This window comes from Belonocnema kinseyi, chromosome 6 (genome assembly GCF_010883055.1).
Source record: "Belonocnema kinseyi isolate 2016_QV_RU_SX_M_011 chromosome 6, B_treatae_v1, whole genome shotgun sequence".
Classification (NCBI taxonomy): Eukaryota; Metazoa; Arthropoda; class Insecta; order Hymenoptera; family Cynipidae; genus Belonocnema; species Belonocnema kinseyi.
This window is the reverse complement of record NC_046662.1, coordinates 145051758-145074931: the sequence shown is the minus strand read 5'-3', so window position 1 is coordinate 145074931 and position 23174 is coordinate 145051758. Positions and strand designations below refer to the sequence as shown.

Genomic DNA, 23174 nt, shown 5'->3' with positions numbered 1-23174 from the left:
AATCTCCGTTTTCTAAAAGCATAGCAGTCTTTTTGTAGCTTGGACTTAAAGTAGATTCCAGAGTCAAAGTAGCTTATCTAGCGCGTCGCACAATGATCCAGGAGCATATTTTATTGAACGCATCCATCGCCAGAATGTACTTTTTAACCGATTTCAATTTTTTGTTTTAAATACTCATCGCACATTCTTTTTTTGTGTACAAATGGAAAACGCTGTGTTAATACATAAAGCGAACAAAATAGGAAATTCCGGAGAATTATTTTTCATTGAAGACTTTGAAAAATTAACATTTATTACAGTCAGAAACAAAATAAATAAGAACGTCAAAATTTGCATTATTATGAGTAAACAAATCTGCAGCATGTAACTCCAACATTGGGATCGATATTGTTTTTATTTCTTAATTTAACCCTGTTATCATTATTCTTTTCGCTATTTTCTTCGGTATGTTACTCACTTTACAATTATGAACAATTCGGTTAAGTTGTATTGTGTTTATTGCATTTTTCATTTAATAGATATTACTTTCAAAATTCATTCTTATGCTTACTTATCAATCTTTATTTCCCTTTGTTACCATTTCTTTCAACATGCGATAGGGTTTGTATTGTAAAGGCCTTATTTTGGAATTTAAATATTTTCTGAATTGTATCACATAATAGACAGAGAGAGAGCGAAAGAGAAAGAAGAAACATTTGCACTCCTGGAGTTTTTCTCTTTTCATCACCTGGACGACGAGATACCTCAAAATGTTTTCACAGCTCCAAAGGATTCCTTACCTGTAACGAAAAATTCCAACTCCACTCTACTCAATCTCTGCGTAACATGACTTCCACTCATCTCATGAGGTTTTAGTCTGCTTATTCAAAATGTCATTGGTTCAATCGTATCGTTATGATTGTTAATTCCACTTGTTAACAATCTCTCATTATTAACAACTTGCCAGTAGTCAAGTCGCTTTCACAGTGAGCTAAATCCTTTATGACTCGAGCATCATGACGTTCCGTATCCTCGCCGCCAGGCAGCGCTAATGCCTTTCTGACGGACTTTACAACTAGAGAGAAAGGAAGGACGCGTTGCAGAACGGGAACCGGCAGATTACGTGTGGCCATCTTGAGGAAAAGTTAGCTCACGTTTTATTGAGAAATGAGAATTCAGGATCAAACGATTTTGTTTTTAGTACAAAGCATAAACACGGGTAATGCATATATTCTCTTTCCTTAACTATTTTTCTCCAATATTTGTTATTATATTTTGTGTAATATGATTAAACAATCTTTTTACTTTTAAATCTTTGCGGTTTCTTTAATAATGAGTTCTCTTAATTTTTGAATAAATAGTTCAACGTTTATTTGTTAAATTTCTGTATTATGTTATCAATTATTTGACCTGGTTCAGAGTTTGCCCCGCGAAATAACTGTCCTCTAGAGTTAGTCTTAAATAAACAATTTTCATTAAAACTCTCATGTTATTTTCTTGAAATTTGTAACGAAGGCGTTTGGCTATTTTTCAACGAATAGGCTCAATTCTATTACGGAATCAAAGAATAATCTTTTTTCATTAACTCTTTACTATGACACTTAGCAAATTTAGAATAATTATTCATTATTGAAACAATGTTTATAAACATATCCAGAGATGATTGAAATAAGCACAATTCTTTTTTACGGAGTCAACTAAAAATGTCTTTCTGATGACCTTTCTAGGTTGTTTCTGTAAATGTATAAGAATGATTAATTATTTAAACAATTTCCATAAATAAATTCAGAGTTTGGATATTTTTCAAAGAATAAAATGAAAAGGTAGGAAAAGAAAGAGAGGAATAGAGAACTTATAAGGGAGTTGCGACGGTTATACTCGGAATATTCCGTTAAGCTAATCGTCCTTATCATCGGCGCTCTTGGAGGTGCGAAGCTTTTACTGATTAATAGCCTGAATAGCATCCCTGCGTGTCGATAAGATTCTAAGACACTTGCGAGAAAAATGCAGATGGCGGTCGTCCTTAGGTCGCACCGTGTCCTCAGGGTGCACGAGAGTTTTGCCTGATCATCGTATTGAGTCTGTCATATTTGTTGTGTCATATTTGAATAAAGGAGTTTAAGTTTGGATACTTTTAACCAACGCACCGCTATGCACCGCTCAAAACGTGTACTTTTGCTTCTGTCTATGGAGGCATGAAAACACGCCATTTTTATGATTACGTTTGGAAAAGAATGATTAGAAGCCACGATTTTCCATGTTTTATTGCATTTGATTCAAAATCTGTCATGTTCTCTAAGACAGAGTTCATTAACATTTTGTTAGGTACTATTTTAATTAAGCCTAAACTTTCTAGAAAACTTCTTTCAGCCTTCCTGAACAAACTTTTCACTAACAGTTTTCGATTGCTCAAAATTCGCTCGAATCCAAAACGATCCAATTTGTTTGTATAAGAATTATGAAGCGGCTCAGCAGAAAATTATTAATTTTTTTTTTTAATAAACATTTTTAACTTTTGTCAAGTCATCGGTCACAGAACATGACTACGAATACTTCTTATGAATTTTAAGTAAAACTATCAGTAACTACCGATTTTTTCCCGATTTGAAGTAAAAAAAGCAAAATATTTTAATTAGAGAAACAAACTTTCTTTTTTCTGAATAATTGAAAAACTAAAAAAACTACAACTTTTTTCCTAAAAGAAAAAGGTGTAGCTACAAAGATGTAGTAGGCTGCCGAGAGAACCTGTTAATTAACAGGAGGAGACTTATCATCTGTCTCTTGGAAAGCTTTAAGTTTCACCTACACATAGGGAGATTCATGAAGTAATTGATTTCCCTTTGAAAAACTGGATGTACTATCTCATCTGAAAATTATCGTGTGACAACGAACAACGTCATCTTCCAGACCGGTCTTTTTTAAGGCATAAGCCATAAGCTCGCTGATTTTTTGCATCACACTTCTTTCTGTATCTCTCTGGCCACATAATGCTGCTTTATACCTCTGCGGCGGCACTAATCATCCCGAGCATAAAAATAAACTCAATAATCCAAACAACCATTTAGTATCAATTTTCAATGCAATCCTCCAATTCATCAGGAACTTTCCTTCATGACGTGTATACACAAAATTTACTTTAACCGAGAATTTTGTGTACAGGCGTTGCAGTTCTCTTTTAAGGTCTGGGCAACTCTCTTCCTTTTCCCTCTCCTTGCCAAACAATTCGTTTCTCAAACACTGGAAGAACGATGTCAGGCCTCGAGTCTGCAATGGAGACTGCTGCCTAAAAATCGTAGTTCCAGAAAAGTTGAAAGTTCTCGTTTTGACAATTGATTCTTATCTCCCTCGGAGCGTTCGGCGGAGCAGGGTAACAGCCAGCATCGTAAAAGTGATTAAAACGATAATAAAGCAGTCTTAGGGCTGCATTGTATCTCTAGATACGTCGTTCCCGCGTGATTGGTACAACCAGATATTATGTGTTCCAGCTACCCAGCGTGTGCATTACACGCTCTGCACCAATCGCTGGGAACTTCTTGACATAACATGTAGTCACGGTATACTTTGGTGGGAATGACGCCATCCTGGGACGCGAAAATGAAACCCTCTGTACCTGAATTAAGCCATGATAATCTGAGAAATGCAAACATTATCTCCTTCGACAAAGACTGTTTTTACACATTTCTGTAAAAGCTTCCGTGCATTTCCTTTTGGAGTAGCTGTTGGCGGAATTTTCCAACATCTGCTTTCTTTTCCTTGGCTTTTAGAAGCGAAGCATCTTGAAAGAGTAATGCACTTTCCTCACTTTCGATTTTAAAATTCTGGCTTGCTCCACGACTTCGTGAAGGAAAGCTTTCTTTGACAATCATTTCGTTCTTCCTAACCATTTTTAGAGGAAAATCTCTGCCCCTTGTAATGGTGTAAGCTGTACTGTACTTAGAACAATTCGTAATAAGGACATTAGAGATTGTGAAGTCCGCATCCACCTTCATGGCATAAGATGTATAATCGTGGAACCGACGAACTGATAATAATATAATATTTTATATATTATATAATATTATTATTTGGTGGAGGAGTATTAAAGGTGCTGTACTTGAACGTAGCAGAGCCATAGAAGAAAGATAAGATTTTCTGGAGGTATAATAAGGAATTTGATGTGGTGGGACTGGTAGAGACGTGGGTAGAGAAAGAAATGGGACAGAGTAGAGCCAAAGTTGTCAAGGGGGTTAGGCGGAGGCTACAGAAGGCGGTCAGAGTAAAGAAGAAATAAAGGGCTTGTGGGGGAATTATAACAGGGGTTAGGGATGGATTAGAGCAAGAAGTTCATACAGAGAGAGAGAGAGAGAGAGAGAGCGTGCGCCAATAAGGGCAGTAAAAATAGAAGGGATAACGTATAAGTTTGAGACTGTGTACAGTAAGGATGGGATGGAAAGGATTAAAGAAGGGGTGGAAGACTTCCTAAGAGAAAGCGAGAGAGAGGAGAGTATGGTGGTCCTAAGGGAGCTTCAATGCGAGAATTAGGGGGGGGGGGGCTGTACCAGGAAGGGGAGAGCTCCAAAAGGAAATCGAAGGATAAGATAATAAATACAGAGGAGGAGATTCAAAGAACCTGGATGGAGGATAAAGGCTGGGTGGTGGCGAATAGTATGGTAACAGGGGACGAAGAGGGAGAATACATGTATGTAAGTAAGAAGGGGGTATCGGTGAAAGACTATGTGATCATGATTATGTAAGGGCGAGATGAGACAGAGAAATTCACAGTGCAAGGGAAGGTAGAATCAGATCATCAGCCTTTAAGTTTGTGGGTGAAAGGGTAGGATGGCGGACGGCAGGGTGGGGCAAAAGGTTCATTAGGGGAGAAGGTGTCATGGACGAGGGAGGCGATAGATAAGTATCAGGAGCAGTTGGGAATGGTAAGATATGAGCGGGAGTCGGTGGAAGAGATATGGGAGGATTTGAAAAAGAAAGTGAAAGGGTACGTGCAAAAGAAGGTATTTAGAAAGAACGGATGGTGAAGCCTTGGAGGGATAAGGAATGTGAAATGATGAAGAGAAAGGTGAAAAGAAAGTACAGGAAGTGGAAGGAAGGTTTGGCGAAAAGGGATGAGTACTCAGAAATGAGGAAGAAGTTTAGGGTGATGTATTAGAAGAAAGAGCAGGAAAAGGAAAAAGATCTGGAAGAGGAGTTGACTAGTGTAAGACAGATGGGGAAGTGTGGAGGATAATTAATAGGTAGGGGAAGGTAGATGGAGAAGAGCTGAACAACGAGGGGATAGAGAAACAGATAAGGATGCTGAAAAGGTCTAAGGCAGCAGGACTGGACGCGATAAAGAACGAAGCGTGGCTGTTTGGCACACAAGATGTAAGGGAAAGGCTGAAGGGGGTAGTGAAAAAAAGTATGGAGGGGGAGGGATTCCCAAGAGGGTGAAGGAAAGGGTTGATCTACCACTGTATAAAAAAGGGGATAGGGGAAAGTAGGGGAATTATAGAGGTATTGCGCTAATGAATACGGCGTACAAAATATATGCGATGATTTGGCAGATTTGTTGCGGCAGGATGTTGAAGAGAAAGGAATACTGCCGGAGACGCAGGCGGGCTTTAGGGAGGAAACGAGTACTATTGACAATATTAAAGTCTTGCAGCAAGTGGTTAATGGAGAATTAGCTAAAAAAGGATGCAAAAGTGTACGCATTTTTCAAATGTCTAAAAGGCGCGTTCCTTTCGGTGGATAGGGCGAGGTTCTGGGAGGGGATGGAAGAGAGGGGAGTAGAGGGAGGCCTGATTGAGAGGGTAACGGAGGTATATAACGAGACGAAAGATAGGGTGAGAGGAGGGGAGGGAATCTCGGAGAGTTTCTGGATGTATAGGGGACGAGGGAAGGGTAAGCCAGCGACCGGAATGGTAGGAGGAGTTAGGGTACAAGGAGTCAGAATATGAATACTCGCATATGCAAATGACAAAGTACTGGTAGAAAATAGCGAAGATGCTTTAAAAGAGAATATACGTAGGGATGGAAAGATGGAGGTGGAAAGGAAAATGTATTTTAGGGCGAATGAATTGCAGATGGATTGAGTGAGAAGAATGCACGAGGAAGGAAAGGAGATATATTAGATGGTTAAAAATAATGGCATGAAGAGAGAGAGAGAGAGAGAGCAGAGGGAGAGAATAAGAGTCAAGGTTTAACGACAACTATGTGTGGATTATGCCAAGAAAGAGAGCGCAATATTTGTGTGAGAAAGGAGAGCAAGGAAGTCAGGAACTTATAGCGAGAATGAGATGCGGATGCATGGAGGATTATAATAGGTTCTGACTTTATAGAGAGAACAGGTTGTGTCAATTGTGCGTGAAGGGGGATGCAAAAGTGGAGCACTGGTTGGAGAAGTGTGAAGAGGTGGAAAGGAGTGGGATTAGCATGGAGGTATTTATGCGGCTTTAAAGCAAGGCCAGTTATGTATAGGTATCTCCACTGTCAAGATGTCTAATAATACTTATATCCATAGATAAACTCAGGGTCATTGGAAACGCAAACAATCTTTCCTTTCTTTAGGTAGATCTTGGCATTTTTGTCCAATCCTAACTCCATTCCAATCTCTATTATGTGCCCATTAACCACATTTAAAGCACTTTGAAGATTGCTTTTACCAGAATCATAGATCTTCAAGACATCCATATAAAATACATTAGTAGTGGCCTTAGGTTCGCGATAATGAAGGTGAGGTTGCTCTTTGTCACACGATAATATTTAGATGAGATAGTACATTCAGTTTTTCAATGTGAAATCGATCTCTTTATGAATCTCCCTATGTGTGTATGAACCTTCAAACCTTCAAGGTTGAATCGACAGCTTTCAGTAGTCAATCCAGACCATTGACAAGACGCGATGATGGGCTGCTGCTTTTTTGCAGACGCTCCTGTCAATTAGCAAGTTCTCTCATCAGCCTACTACACCTTTGTATCTGTAAATTTTTGAATTATTCACAAAAAGCTGTATTTTTTATATCTGATTAAAATATTTCGCCGTTTCACTTCAAATTGCGAAAAAAAATGGTTCTTTTCAATAGTTTTCTTTGAAACTCATAAGAAGTATGCGTAGTCATGCTCTGCGACCGATGACGTTATCAAAAGTTGAAAATATTTATTTAAAAAAAAGTTAATCATTTTTTGCCGAATCGTTGCGTAATTCGTGCACAAACAACTTCGATCGTTTCGGAAGTCAAGGGAATTTTGAACAGTCGAAAACTGGCAATGAAAAACTTGTTTAGGAAGGCTTAAGGAAGTTTTCTCGAAATTTTAGGCTTAATTAAAATAGTAGTTAAAAAAAATGCTAAAGAACTCTGTCTTAGAGTATTTTACAGATTTTTTATTCAAATACAATAAAAAATGGAAAATCATCGTTTATAATCATTCTTTTCTGAACGCAATCTAAAAATGGCGCGTCTTCATGCCAAAATAGACAGACTCAAAAGTAAACGTTAGATTTAAAAAAAGAGCTCTATTTGTGCGTGTCTTCGTATTTTTGTAACACATGAAAGAGATTGTGGTTGACGAAGATAGAAAGATGAATTCATACAGGATTGGTGAGTCAATTTTTTAACAAAAAATGTAGCATACTTCTATCGCCCCCTATATTCAAGGGATCTTATTGAAATATTTCCCTCTCTTTTACTCATACATTATACTTTGTTGTCTCATTTACGTTCGTACGAAAAAAAGTAGTTAAGCCATGGCAGATCCAGTATTAATTAGAACCTCTCAATTGCTCAAGTGTCATTGTTCTACCTATCTTACCCAGCCACACAAACACTCCCGCCAAAAGGTTACAATCGTTACGGTCCGAGAGAGTTATTTTACACTAATATAGTTTCACCCACTTTCACGTAATTAATGATTTTATAATGAAAACTCGTACGTGCCTTTATCGACTCAAAACGCGATTTTGCATTTTTCTATGAAGATTATGAAATCACGCTATTTACGATTTTATTCTGAAAAATATTAAAATATTTCAATATTTCCACTTGTAGAGACCTTAATAAGAGTATTAAAAATGAAAAATCCGTACACGTTTCCTTTCATGTATCCCGCGTGTCCTCTGTCTCACCTCTATTTGTATACATACCTGCATATACTTTCTGGATTTTTTTTAACCAAAAATAATCTTTAAAATATTACATGATAGTCCAGGCATCTGGTACTTTTATATCGTATTAAGTAGGTTATGTGCGTTCCGGAAATATTTTTGAAAAAAGTTCCAAAAATCGTGTTTGCCTAGACTGATCCGTCCTATTGCATTTTAGAGCAAAATGTTCACCTGACTTTTTTTAAAGAGACAAAAAACCTAATTCTGAAGTTTGTATCTCTAATTTCGAACCTGTTAATTTTACAACAAAAATTTTAAGTGGAAGCAATTTCGAGTAACACTAAAAAAATGCAATGATCTAGCGCCAACAGGTCATGAGTTTAGCCTCACAAGGTTGACCGATTTTGACTTATTTTTCAGAGCAAGTTACTCGTGTTCAGTTTTTCAAAATAATTCACTTCTTCGCGCAGCTACATAAGGGCTGCAAGAGAAAAAGTTGCATGGCCGGAAATTCTATTTAAATCTAAATTTAGTTTGAGTTTATGACTAAAAAATAATAATTTTTTGTGCTATTTTGAGCTATTTACAGCAAAAAAAAAGTTTTTCGAAACTGTTCGTTTCGTATATATCCTAGATAACCTACAAAAAAAACTTCAAAAGAACAAATAATAGAGACTAAATTCCGCATAAAATCAAATAACAATACCATGTTATAGCTCATATAGGTCATGAGTTATGACCCTGAAATTTTGATCCTTTCTATTCGGAAGGATCTGTATGTACTGGAAAATGTACTGCGTCCGTCAACAAAAAGTGAAGTATTTTAAAAACACTGAACACGAGTAATTTACCCCGAGGAATAGTTATTTTGCCCTAAAATTTTTCAGAATTTCCTATAGTTTAATTTTGGTGCTGAACATTTTGCTCTGAGATGCAATGGGCATTATCTACTTAATACGGTAAGAAGACCTTTTTTCGTACGAGATGTCTGGACTTTGATATTTTCCTTTTGAAGTTATATATAAATACTTTAATGAAAGCTGTAAAAAATTTCATAATATAAATGCAATGAAGGTTTTCATTTGATTAAAAAAGAAGATAATTTTTAGTATAAATCTACTAATGTTTCCTCCCCTTGAGATGGTAACACCCTGTATCTGGTAGTACGGCTGACGCGTATGGCATATGGAGGTCAAACGGATCTCGGCCTGCATGTGTATGGATATAGATGATAGGATCCCTATAAACGGCCTCTCCTAAGTGAGATAAAAAAGGCTCTCTATAAAAAAAAGAACCTAGTTAACACGGGCCAACGTTTTTGGAATCGGGACAAGAATTACCTACAGCCCGCACAGCAACCAAGAAACAACCCCCGTAAGCCATTGGTGTAGAGAGATCGTGCACATGGCACTTTGGCACCTAGGGGTTACGAAAGTATCCTAACGGCGCCTCAGGGACCTGTTATTTCTCTAACTACTCGTAAAAACAAAATGCATCACGCAAAAACAAAATCGAAGGAAGAAGGAGAAAGGGAGGTAGTGGAAGGGAGAGAAGGGTTGGGCCCAGCGGGTCTAAAATAATCCTTTAATCCCAATATGCCTCTCCGGCAAGCCAAACTCAGGTAGCGGATGAGCCCCCAGCTCACCTGGGAGCTGAGGGATTGACGGTCTCTCTAATTGAGGCGAAGGAAACGGGAGCGGCCAATAGTCCCTCAGAAAGAGAAAAAAGGCATCAACTGCTCCCGGAAATGGAGGCTAAAGAGGAAAGCTCAGCAGGCTAGTAGATCAGCTGCAGGAGCTTTAAAATCGGCGACTCTACCGCCGATAAACAGCACTGAGGTCCATAAGAGAGAAAGGGTCTCAGAGAACAGTTTGAACTCTTTAGGGAGGCCACCTAGAGGGCGCTCGAAAGTGTCCTCAGATCAATGGAAAAAATTCGAAATCTTCTTCTGTAAGGGAGGCGTCTTTGTACTTTTTGCAGCCGACCTAGCGGCTGAAGTTTAACTACAAAAGGCTGTGCTCGAGAAAAGGCTTTTCGTAGGTGCAGCTCTTAAGGTGGATGGGGTTGAATTGCTCTAAAAGATGTTGAGGGCTACGGCGTGGTTCCCAGGTTAACTGGAATACCCGTCTGTGGTTCTCCGACGGTTGAACGGATTCAATCCCTCACTTGAAACAGCGTCCTCGTGACGGGAGGCATCTGTCAGGACAGAGTGAGATCGGGGGCAGACCTAAATGTCTCCTCCCAGTCTAACCATTACCCAAATTAACCTGCATCACAGCAAATGCGAATCTGCACTTATGCAGAGGGGCATGGCTCCAAAGCACACATGTATCTCGCTTACTTTCACATGTATCACTTCTTCTTCTGCTAGGGTGTGATGCTAACTTCCACTACACGTTGCGGGTAGCACGTGCATCAACTCACATAATTGTAAGTTGATTGACATCACTCTGTACCAATAGTTTTAGAGATAATATCAAGAAGTGAAGAATCTCAGATGAACCCGCTCTCTCAGATCACTCACAGTTAGAGTTAGTGTGAAAATCCATTTCACCCGCGGTCCTTAAATGGGACGGAAATCCAAGAAGAATGGACTGGGATCAGTTTTCCAAGAAATTATAGAGTGCACTTTCAGAGGTACTCATATCAATCAGAGACGTGAATACCCTGTATATGGGAGCGAAGATTTTCTCGGAAGCCATCAAATCTTCTTATGAAAGTAATAGTCGACCTACGAGAGTCTGAAAGGCTGGGGAAACACACTGGTGCAATGGGAAACTCGAAGAGCTTCACAGTGAAACCAGAGAGAAGATCAGACGTTCCAGTACTGACAAAACGGGGGTACTACGGACCTCATTTACGACGATGAGGGATAAATATAGAGGAGCAATACGTAAAGCTAAGCAAGAAAGCTGGGTCAACTTTTTCACAGATATCAAGAAAGGAGTAGAGGCGTCAAGACTAGATAAGCTGCTTTCTCGAAACCCAGATGCTATTCTCGGAACTCTGAAATTGCCCGACGTATGATACTCAGAGTCGGACGAGGATACCTTGGCTCAACTGGACAAGTCACATTTTCCGGGCTTTACAAGGTTGGGAAAAAGTCGGTGGTACCTTTAAGGCAACCAAAGCCTCCTGGGGCCCAACTGGGCCCGAAACGGAGGCTATACAACGGCATTGTTATCCCCCCCCCCCAAGAGTCACGTGGGCCCCTGCCCGGTTATACCTCATCCGGTCGTGGAATGGACCTACCACATGGTGGCTAAGAAGAACTTAACTACGTCAAGAATCAGGGTCCCCACGCGATAGGCTTTGCGGACGATATACTGGTGATCATGTGCGGCCAGCATCTAGATGTGCCCTTCCGAGTAATGCAGCAGGCATTGGGGATATTGGAGTCATGTCGCAAGAAAACTGGACTATCAATCTATCCAGGCAAGATAGACGCGGTTATATTCACTCCAATGTATAAGTGGGGAACCACGAGTACATTGAAAGTAAAAGGATAACTGCAAATCAAAGAACGAGCTAAATATCTAGGAGTCATTCTGGATAAGAAGCTGTTATGGAACTAACACATTAAAAGTTTTTACAGAAAGCAATAAAGACTCTATGACTCTGTAGAAGAGCCATAAGGAAAAGCTGGCGCTGGAAACCGGAGACACTTATGTGGATCTACACAGCGATCTTGCGACATAGGCTAACCTATGAGGCGGTGGTCTGGTGGAGCATGTTCGAACTGTCCACTGTGAAGTCTCAAATGAAAAGGATCAGGGGACTGATTCGCAGAGGCGTTACTGATACCTTAAAGTCGACCCCCGCGTTGGCCCTTGGGGCAGTAATAGGTTTAGAGCCCCTCCATCTCTCCTTTAAGGCCCTGGCTGTGAAGGCGGCTTGAATATTAAATATGGTAAGCAACAGAAGAAGCTCGACAGCAGTGCGGATCACAATCAATATCGTGAGGATGCCGAGTCTGAGTCTACTCAGATATAAAATGCCCAAGCGCTACCTCTTCGACAAGAAGTATCGAGTTAGCCTATCCATGAAGAAAGAATGGGTTAACAACGAGGCACCAAGGGCATCAACCGTGGCATCACGGGCAATGAGATATTTGACAGGCTAGCACAACTAGCAGCAGGAGAAAATTCTTCTGGGCCCAAGCCAGATGTAAGCATTGCCAGTAGGATAATCACTGAAGAAATGAACTTTTTCCTAATAAAGGAACATCAAAGTAAGTTTAGATTGGTCTTTGATTGCACAGAGGCCAAAATTATAGGGACAAGGGCTGTTACGGTCTCAGCTCAGAATAACAATAATAATAATAATAATGATCCCGAAGGTGTTCCGCGTTGATGCCGCGGTAGGGCTTGAGCTCTCCTCTCATGACTTTGACGGCAATGTTGGAGGTAGCATTGCTACTGACAGGGTTTCCAATGCCAAATAGGCTGATAACGAAGAGGAGAGGGACTAAGTAGAACACCAAAACCCATCAATAAAAAAAGGAGAATATATTTAAGATTTTGAAACGCATGGCGCTTCCCGAGGATCGTCGGGGCGCCCCTGGAGCCACCGCTCGGGGCCAAAGCATGCGATACGGTGGCAATGGTGAGCTGCGAAAAGGTCAGGCAGATCTTACTAATCAAACAGCTGGCCAGCAAGAACATCTGCGACAAACGGTAAGCAATGGAACATCAACTGTGCCTGCTGAGGATGCTTTGGCTAGCTCTAGCTATTTGCAGCCAACCACCTCGACAGAAATACCATGCAAGAGCATCAATTGGGATACCACAATGAAAGAGGAATTGGTGCGTCTCTATTATGAAAGTGCGAAGTTTGAAACAAACAAGGAAAAAGGAAACAATTTAAGAACAAAATTTGCTGCGAAGTGTCCTAATATACAAAAGCTCGCACTAAGAGATCTTACCGCTAAGGTGAAAGACATTAGGACTAATCTGCATATTACAGTAGACCGAGCAATGGAGATTAAACAACAGGTTGATTTGGCGTGGAAAAACGACGGCAATGAACATCAGTTAGAGAAAGCCGCTACAAATGGTCAAGCAGGAGCAATTAATGTTCTTCCTCAACCAATTGATGATCTAACACCGCCAAATCCTCCAGAGGTGGATGATCTTATACAACCAGAGGCAGAAGCAGAGGTTTAGGAAACAAAAACGCGACGAAAATGGACATACCATATGAAAAGAGATGTTATGCGCCTTTATTTTTTGGCAGAGAAATGTGGGCAAAGTGTGAGGAGAGAACATCATAGACTCTTCTTACTTAAATACCCAGAGCTAGCCACAAAAATAAACGAGCAGAATCTGGCAGATCGAAAACGCTCAATATCTGTAAACAGACTGCTTTCGGCTGTTGAAATAGCTGCTATCAAAATGGAAGTGCAACGGCAGCTTCCTATTGATGAGCTCGTCTTGGAAGATGTGGATAACGATGATTTTATTGATGCTGAAGGCATAGGTGATAGGGATAATGAACATCATGCACCGAATCCATTAGAACCACATCCGGATATTACTAACGATGATGTAGATAGGGAAATCTCAGAAGAACTACAGCACCTGGAAAAGGATTTTGGTCATGCTTTACTAGAGTTTAGATATGTACAACCAAAACTGAGGCATTCTCTGCCCAAAATGAACATCACAAATTATCTGCGTGCACTAATAGCACATCTCGACAGCAAGGTTTTACCGACGTATTTGAACGTAGCACAAAATACGTTAGAGGTGCAAATTCCTGTATACTGTGCAGCGGAAAACTAGGCCTGCAAATGCAGTTTTTGTCCCAGCAAGGGATCGAGATCCACCATGGAAGATCACGTTGGATATGGACGTCAGCAAAGTAAGGTGCAAATTGGGTCGATTAACTCAATATAATAAAGGAAATAGAACCAGAAAGCTGATGAACCATGTTACTAAAATCATCCACCCTCGGAACATCGAGACAATAACACCAGCAATATTGGATGAAATTTTAGACTCTCAACGACAGAGACTTGATGTTTTTACTGCCAAACTGCATCGGTACAAGAAACGTAATGCACGAAGGCAACAAAACCAAAACTTTCAGACAGATGAAAGAGGGTTTTATCGTGAACTGAGAGTAAAGCCAAATAACCACCAAGACACCGAAGTCCCTCAATTGGAAGATATGACTAACTACTGGTCGGGTGTTTAGGAAAAATGAACAGGTGCAATTTGGACACTGCGTGGTTCAAACTGCAGTAAGCAAGGGCAAGCAATAGCCCATAAATGTACCTAACAAACATCACAGCTTTGGATGTTTCACTTGTCTTGAAGAGGGCAAGTAATTGGAAAGCTCCAGGTCCGGACATGGTGCACAACTTCTGGTACAAGTACCTGACGAGTGTGCATCTTGCGTTGGCAAGGTGTTTTCAGAAGGACATTGAACACCCAGACTTGATGCCAGGTTTTATGCTCCAAGGTACTACGTATATGATAACAAAAAAACCTGACGCTCAAAATCCATCTGACTTTCGACTGATAGCCTGTCTTCCAACAATTTATAAATGTCTTACAGCTATCATTGCAGATAAGGTATATTCTCATTGCGACAAGAATGACATTCTCACAGAAGAACAAAAAGGATGTTGTAAAAACTCACGAGGCTGTAAAGATCTAGTCACTATAGACGCTGTTGCCATAATTCAAGCTCGTAAGCATCAAAGGAATTTACACATGGCATACATTGACTACAAGCAAGCGTTTCCTTCCGTTCCGCATGACTATTTGCTTGAAGTCTTAAAACTTTACAAAAACTGTCCATGCATTATTGACTTTCTAAGCCATGTCACAAAGCAGTTTTCCAATGATATCCATATGGAGTTCAGACTAGATAAATGCAGAATAGTGCATTTAATCAGAGGGGAATTGGGGACCGCAGAGTTAGAGAACGAGTTCGAAAATGACATCGAGGCAATGGCTGCAGGCGAATTATATAAATATCTGGGTATTCTTGAATCTAAGGGTATTCAACATACGATAGTTAAGACAAGCCTAATGACTTCCTTTACTACGAGACTCAGATTAATTATGAAGATTTTTCTCAACTCGGCAAACAAAATCAGGGCGATGAACACATATGCCATCCCTGTCCTCACGTACTCCGTCGGGCTCATAAAATGGTTTAACACCGACCTTGAAAAGTTAAACAGAATTGTTCGCGTAGAAATGACGAAGCACCGAATGCACCACAGAATTTCAGCGATTGAAAGGATAGTTCTACCACGACCTTTAGGGGGTAGAGGCGTTGTAGATGTCAAAAAATTGTGTAAGTCACAAGTTATACAGTTACGAGACTATTTTAACAGCAAACGAAATGTTGCGCTTTACAGAACCATCTGTCAAGCGGATCTTGAAATCACACCCTTAAATTTGCCCTCAGATGGGGCCTTGAATATCAGGTTAAAAACCATAGAGGAATTAAAAATACAATGGAGGCAGAAAGCCATCCATGGCGAGCACCCCAACACCTTGGATCAAAGTGAAGTGGATAGTGAGGCGCATCTAATATTTGACTAAGAAAGGGTGTTCTGTATCCAGAGATGGAAGGATTCGTCATTGCAATACAGGACAAGGTTTTCAGCACCAAGAATTATCGCAAACACGTGTTACATCAAGACGTGGTTGACCAGTGCCGATTATGTGGAGATACCAACGAATCCATCGAACACATTATTGATTGCCGTCGCGTAATGGCTCAGAGAAAATATACGCACAGACATAATGATGTAGTGGGCATTATACATTAACAACTTGCCCTAAACCTAGGACTCTTAAAAGAATGGGTGCCCTTCCATAGATACATTCCAATGTCCGTTTTAGAAAGCGAAGATTACATCTTATATTGGGATGTCACTATCTGAACGAATCATTACATCCGGGCCAATCGACCTGACATCGTGATGCGAGAAAAAAAAAGGTGGAAGAGTCTACATCATCGACATTGCTTGTCCGCTTAACCGAAATTTGCAGTCAACCTATACAACCAAGATCCACAAGTATAGCGAGTTAAGGCATGAAGTGAAGACCATATGGAGGAATGTGAATCATACATCCATTCATCCCATTGTGATTTCGGCTACAGGCAATGTGCACGCAAGATGCACTGAACATCTTGAACATTTAGGAGTCAGTAGGGTATTGGCAGCACCTCAGAAGGCGGTTTTATTAAACACCTGTCGCATTGTGAAAAACTTTCTTGATCATCAAAAAGCGAGCGACTAAAAACCCGTGGAGTGGCAGATGGTAGCTCTAAGAAAGCATCCAGAGGTGACTGTTGTCACCTTCAAAGCTCGTGGCCGCTCGTAATTGTATACCTACAACATCATTGCAGGAGGTTTCAACCACCGTATTAAATTATTTGAATTAAGTTATAATATTCTAATCTCATCAGTCACTTGACTTAGTCCGTGGCTATGATGTATCACCGGGTTTACCCGAGTAAAAGTTTAATAAAAACACATAATAATAAACCAGGCTTTGTCCAATATGTCTGGGCAGACTGCTCTCATCAGATCACTTGATTGCATTATAAAAATGCGTCCGTGACTGATGATATATATCGGGAGAGCCCCGTGCAAAATGATCAAATAAAAATCCAACTCTAACCAAAAATACCTTCGACATATTGGGCAGTATAAGCCTGTGACAACATATCGCCACAGAAATGTTTTTTATAATAATAGCTCTAAGAAAGCATCCAGTGGTAAATGTTGACACCTCCAACGCTCTGTTTAAGTATGACAGCGGCAAGGGAAGAGCTCCAAACTTCACCATGCTCGTAATTGTGTACCTACAACATTATCATAGCCGAAAGTTTCAAGCATCGTATTAAATTAACTTATAAAATGCTCATCTCATCAGTCACTTGAATTAGTCCGTGGCTATGATGAAAAACTGGGTTCACCCAAGTGAAAGTTTGCAAAAAATAAGAAAGAAACAAAAAATAATGATGAGAAAGGTCTACGAAAGCATCCAGAGGTGAATAATTTCTTTTGAATTGAAAATAATAAGCTTTAACTAAAAAATGCCACTTTATATTTAACAGTTCTGATTTCGTCACGAGTTAAAGTAAGAAAAGGCGAAATATTTTTATCAGTAAAAAGGCTACTTTTTTGTAAAAAAATTCAAAAACTAAAAAAGGTCCAATTATTTTTATTAAAAGAAAAGGATGCGGCATTTAATTAAAATTTGTATGTGTATTTCAAAAATAAAAATTCGGAACTTTATTATCAAGCGCTCAGGGGCCTCCCGACTCCAGCAAAATAATTCTATATCTTCTTTTTTCCATCCAAAGCCTCAATTTTCCGCAACTGTTCATTAATTATTGTAAACATATTCAGCAGAAACTCTTCGTACAGGGATTCTCTATCCACTTCCCGAGGATGCGTTCGTTCATAAATGACAGTTGCTCACAGTGGGACCCTGCGATGTTTTTTAAGCTGTTTTGTTTTTAAATTATTTATATAATATTTTGCAGATAAATTAGCTACGTACCATTTTTATTAGATGAGAATGCATTTCAAATAAAGACTTTCCAAGGTGCTTTGACTCTAAACCTAAGGCAGCAACTTTAATAATTACTGCATTTACAGAGCACTCTAACATTTCTCTATACAAATCTTCCTGATTTCTTTGCCAAAGGTATGATAAAGAGATAAGCCCCAACCGACTGCATCTGAAATATGTAGAAAATACGATGATTTAAGTATAAATTAAAATAGACAGGCAAAGCAAATTTAGTGGCCCAGCTCACTCCCTGTATACAAACTGACTCCCACCATTTTTTCAACTACCCCGTTTTCCTTGAATTCAAGGTTCCTTTGTTTTGAATTCAATGTCACCTAGGGCGCGAGCTTTTCGAATCCTGCCCTTCGAATTCGATAATATATTTAAATCGAGCTTCGCGCACGGAGCTTATTTGAAACTTTAGTTTTGTATTCTTTAAAATCCAGTTTTTTATCATCACCTATGAACTAAGTCAACTTCGCCTACTTCCTGAACGGCTCGGAAGTTTCTTACAATGCAACAGGTATTTCATAAAACAGCTTTCTGAGTTCCGACCAGTGCCCAATTGACTCCTAGATGTTCAGGGTATTCAGCGCTTCTTGCGTCCATATTATCCGCAGTCAAGGTCACATTGATCAGTATTATTGTTACTTTATGCCTTAGCTCACTATACTTATGGATGATGGTTGTATAGGTTGCCTGTAAATTCCAGTTAAGTGGACAACCATTATCGATGATGCTGACTCTTTCATTTTTTGCTCACGCATTACGATTTTAATTCAATTGATTCGAATTTAATGATTCGTCTGTATAGTAAAATCTTAATATAGGATGTTATTTTTGTTTTCTAAAACAGGCACTGGAATGTATCTATGGAAAGGCATTCATTCTCTTAAAAACCCTACGTTTATTGTAAGATATTGGTGTATAATGCCCGACGTATCAGTAATTTTGTGAGTACATTCTCTCTAAACTATTGCACGACAACCATCAGTAACCTGCTTGATGGTTTCGTTGGTATCTGCACATAATCGACACATTGTCGCCATCCTGTCAACCTCCACCCTGTCAACCTCCGCATTACTGTTATGCATTCGGCGCTTTGTTATTTCGATGAGAATGGTTCTGTATAAAATTTCAAGATCGATATTCGACCATTAGATCAGTGGTCGGCAAACTACTGTCGCGCGGCAGCCCTAGTTGCCGTAACGGTTCAAGACAAAATGTTGCGGCAGTACCTGCTGCCACCAAAAACGTTCAGCCCGCCACGGCCGCTTCCTTTATTAAGCTGTTCCAGTAACGGGGGTTAAAATGCAAAACAAAAAATTCTCAATTTCAAAATTAGCTTCCTGGAACCTCGAAATTCATAACCTGTGAATTTTTGAGATCGAAAACGTAGTGTTGACAAACAAAGTCCATCACGCAAAAAAAATTTCTTGGGTGAAAACCTGTTAATAGCCCTAATCTTGATTGCCGAGTTGAGAGAACTATTTAGAACCGATCCGAGATTGGCTACTTTGGCGAGCTGATTTTGAATTGTATAAATATTCAAATATAATATTTATAATTAATAATGATAAGGAAATGCATGAAAAGTAATTTCCTAATCCTAAAATAAGCGTGTTTGGTATGCTCGATTCTGTTCTAATTTTCGAAAATACATTACTGTCCAAAAAGATTCCAAATTACATAAAAAGCAGTTATAAAAAGCCTTTTTGCAGCTGCTAACGCTTGCACTCTTTAACCAAAATTACTTCTTGTAGCTGCTGCGCTTGCACGCTTTGAGCATGATTACTTTAGCTAGATATTGCACTTGCGCATTTTGATTCAAAATTACCTTGCAGAAAACTGAAATTTCGGGTTATTTATCAGTTTTTCATTTTCCGGAAATTCTAGAAATTTTTGGATTTCTTCCAAAAAGCTTTGGAATTAGCGAGAATCGCGATGCTTCCTGATGAAATCGAATAAAACCTGATATAATGGTTCTCGAAAAGTGGTTTTCTAAGTTTCAGCTGAAGTTATGAATGTTGCATGAATTTCTGCTGATTTTTTCCTTTACGGCACAAGGCATGATCCTACTAGAATATTTTTCATCGGAGAAGCGCCTGTTCTGCAGATGATGAGAACCTACTAAGAATATTTACAAATGAAGATTTCAAAATATCCTATCACAAGTTTTCATTTAGCTTCTGCGCTATATTTAAAATTACCCTTGTTAAACACACAAGCCACTTGAAATTCGAAAAAAAAAAACAAGTTCACTCGCATAAAATCTACACATTGAAACCTGTAATGGACTTGGTGGCATTTGGAGTAACATGCAGGTTCCAAGTACTAAAAAAACCAAATGCTTTCAAGACGAAAGCCGGCCTCATGGGTGATGACTAGATCCAAAGGCACAGTACAATAGGTGACATACAGATAAACTCAGTGATATGGGACTTCGACCCGTTCAATTTGTATAAGCAAGATTCAAAAACTACTAATTATTTTCATTACTCTACTTATTCCACCCGCAGATAACTAAAACTTGACCATTGCAAGAATATTCCAAAAACAAGGAATTGTAATTTAAATCCTTTCATGCGCAAATAAACCAATCTTTCAGAAATTCTCTTAGAAACAATATCAATTAAAGATAACCAAAATTACGAAGACAGTACAGACTACCAAGCTACTGCTACAAACGGCTTATTCAAATTAGACGAAGTCTCTAACCATTTCCCGTTCGTTTTTTCCCCATATCTAAGAAATAATTTCATTCTCTAAAATATTCTTGATTTTCGTTTAACAAAAAATTCTAATAGTTTCCACAATTTGAAGTTATAGATTTTAGAATTTATCCAATCTCAGAGTACTCTAACATAATAATATAATTCAAGCAAGAAGACGACTAACGAAACTAGCCTAGACCATTGAATCGTCGGCTTTTTCTTTCCAATAGTCCACTTCTAACCAGAATAAACTTACTTATTCTTGGTACCCTTTTTACCTGCCAACAGAAGCATCTGTGACAAACGGTAAACAGTTAGTAATTTGCAGTCATTTACCGCAACTGAATTACTGTGAGAGAGCATCAATTGGAAATTACAATGAAAGAGGAATTATCGCGTCTCTATTATGAAAGTGCGAAGTTTGAAACTCAAAGCGAAAAGGAATATAAATTTAGGACGAACTTTGCTGCGAAGTATCTTATGTACAGAAAGTTGCAGTATGAGATGTTATCGCTAAGGTGAAAGACAACAGGATTAATCTACTTTTCTACGAAGACCTTGAAATAAAGATTAAACTACAGGTTGGTTCAGCGGGAAAAAATGCATCGCAAGATCAAGCAGCACAAAAAAGCCATCATGCCATTTATGTTCGATTGAAATGGAAAGAAACAGAATCTAGAAGACCAAAAACGCTCAATAGTTAACAACAATTTGCTTTCGAGTGTTGGAATAGCTACAATTAAACTGGAGGTGGGACATCAGCTTCCTATTGATTAACAACTTTCCTCTGGAAGGTGTGGATGAAAAGGAGCTGATTGAAGCTTAAGGAACTGGAGCTAGGGATAATGGAGATCAACAACCGGATCCATAGCCGGATTCACGATCACGTAATATATGGATGTCATTGTAACACAAGCACCATAATATTGACATGATTCCAACTAGAAAAAGAAAGAGCAAGCAATAACAAACGTGGTGCACAATTTCTTATACAAATACCCGACAAGTGTCTATCCAGCGTTGGCAAGGTGTTTTCAGAAGATCGTCGAAAATGATGATTGATTAGATGAGGGTTGATTCATAATGATATGATAACAGGCTTTATGCTCAGAGGTGTATGTTGCCTGAAGAACCAAGCGTTTATAATTTATCTGAATTTCGACCGATTGCCTATCTTCCAACAATTTATTAATGCCTTACAGCTATAATTGCAGATAAGTTATATTCTTAAGGCGAAGAGAATGACACCCTTACGCTGTCGCCATGACTGTTTGCATGAAGTTTAATAAATTTACAAAATCCACCCATGCGTTATCGTCTTTCTAAGTCGTGCGATGATGCTTTTTGTACCAGTATGAAGTATTTTGATAATGGACAACCGAGGATAAATAGATAAACGTTCGTGACAATGGGTATCTTTAAAGGGGACTCCTTCAGTGCATTATTGTTCTGTTTAGCGTTGAAACAATTCAGCAAAATACTAAATAGCATGTCTCATTGGGTTCAAAATACATGGTAATGAGAATGGTCAGCAACTGATCCAACTTCTGTACTTATATGACCTGAAGGTATAGGATAGTTCAAACCAAAAACTGCAAATGCAACCAGAACAAACCAGAAAAAAATTATCCTAGGACTTTTAACAGAATTGATATACACTCGAAACTCGGGGTCCTCCAGAGGCTTGCGGTTCTAAAATTTGAAATTTTTTATTTTGAAACTCGAGCAATTTATATAATTTATCAAGATTCATCGAGTTTTTTTTGGTTTTTGTTTTGAATTATTTGAATTTTCTTTCACATCTCGCCAGAACAGACACGGTTCTCTAGACAATTTTTAACGTTTCTGCTTCCAATTTTAAACGTAAGTATCGCTATTCTACTCAACGTAACGGAAATAATTTATACGACAAAATGCCTGAACATGAGAGTAGTATTAGAGAAAACTAGAAACCGAAACTTCGATGTAAAGGATGTAATGGATGGTGGGAGAAGTTTGAGGGCCTCCGCTCCCTGTACATATATTTACAATTACATCCTTAGTCTAACTTAACTAATACTTATATTCTACTCTTTCGCATTACGTAGGATAAACAATAGTACTAGGAAGTCTGATAAGTCCCTGAAAAATGAAACACGGAGACGTTTTTTTGGCCAAAGTCGGTTTTATTTTTCAACATACTCTCCTTTTAGGTCGATACAGCGAGTCCAACGATTTTCTAACTTTTTGATACGGTCCAAAAAGTACTCGATGGGAAGGTCTCCAAAATACGCCTCAGTTTCAGCTATGAGCTCCTCATTGAGTAAAAACGCTTACCGGTGAGCCATCTCTTCAGGTTAGGCAACAAGTAATAGTCGCGGGGGGCCAGGTCTGGTGAATGCGGTGGCTGAGGAACCAATTCGAAGCCGATTTCATGCAATTTTGCTTGTGCAATTAAGCATGAATGGACAGGCGCATTGTCGTGATGATAAAACGGTTTTTTCTTCTTCAATTGCGGTCGTTTTTCGGCGATTTCGATTTTCAATCGGTCCAATAATGATGAATAGTATGCTCCGGTTATGGTTTTACCTTTTTCAAAATAGTCCACGAATATTATGCCATGTGCATCCCAAAATACGGAGGCCATAACCTTTCCGACCCATTGTTGCGTTTTCGGACGTTCGGAGCACTTTGGCCCGGTGGGCCCCACTGTTTTGACTGTTGCGTTGACTCAGGAGTGTAGTAGTGGATCCAGGTTTTATACATGGTGATGAATCGGCGCAAAAACTCGGTCGGCTTACGCGAAAATAATGCCAAATTCTGCTGGGAAGTTGTCACACGAATTCGTTTTTGGTCCACTATGAGCAAACGC

General features: G+C 39.2%; 1 protein-coding gene across 7 annotated transcripts in view; it reads right to left on the bottom strand.

Moving 5' to 3' along the window:
• Positions 1-23174, bottom strand: part of LOC117175653 (diphthine--ammonia ligase) — a 266248-nt gene that overhangs the window by 192219 nt on the left and 50855 nt on the right. For all 7 annotated transcript variants that reach the window (XM_033365366.1, XM_033365368.1, XM_033365370.1 and 4 more), the window contains exon 5: positions 17598-17778. In XM_033365366.1, the coding sequence (XP_033221257.1) occupies positions 17598-17778 (181 nt within the window). The remainder of the gene's footprint in view (positions 1-17597; positions 17779-23174) is intronic.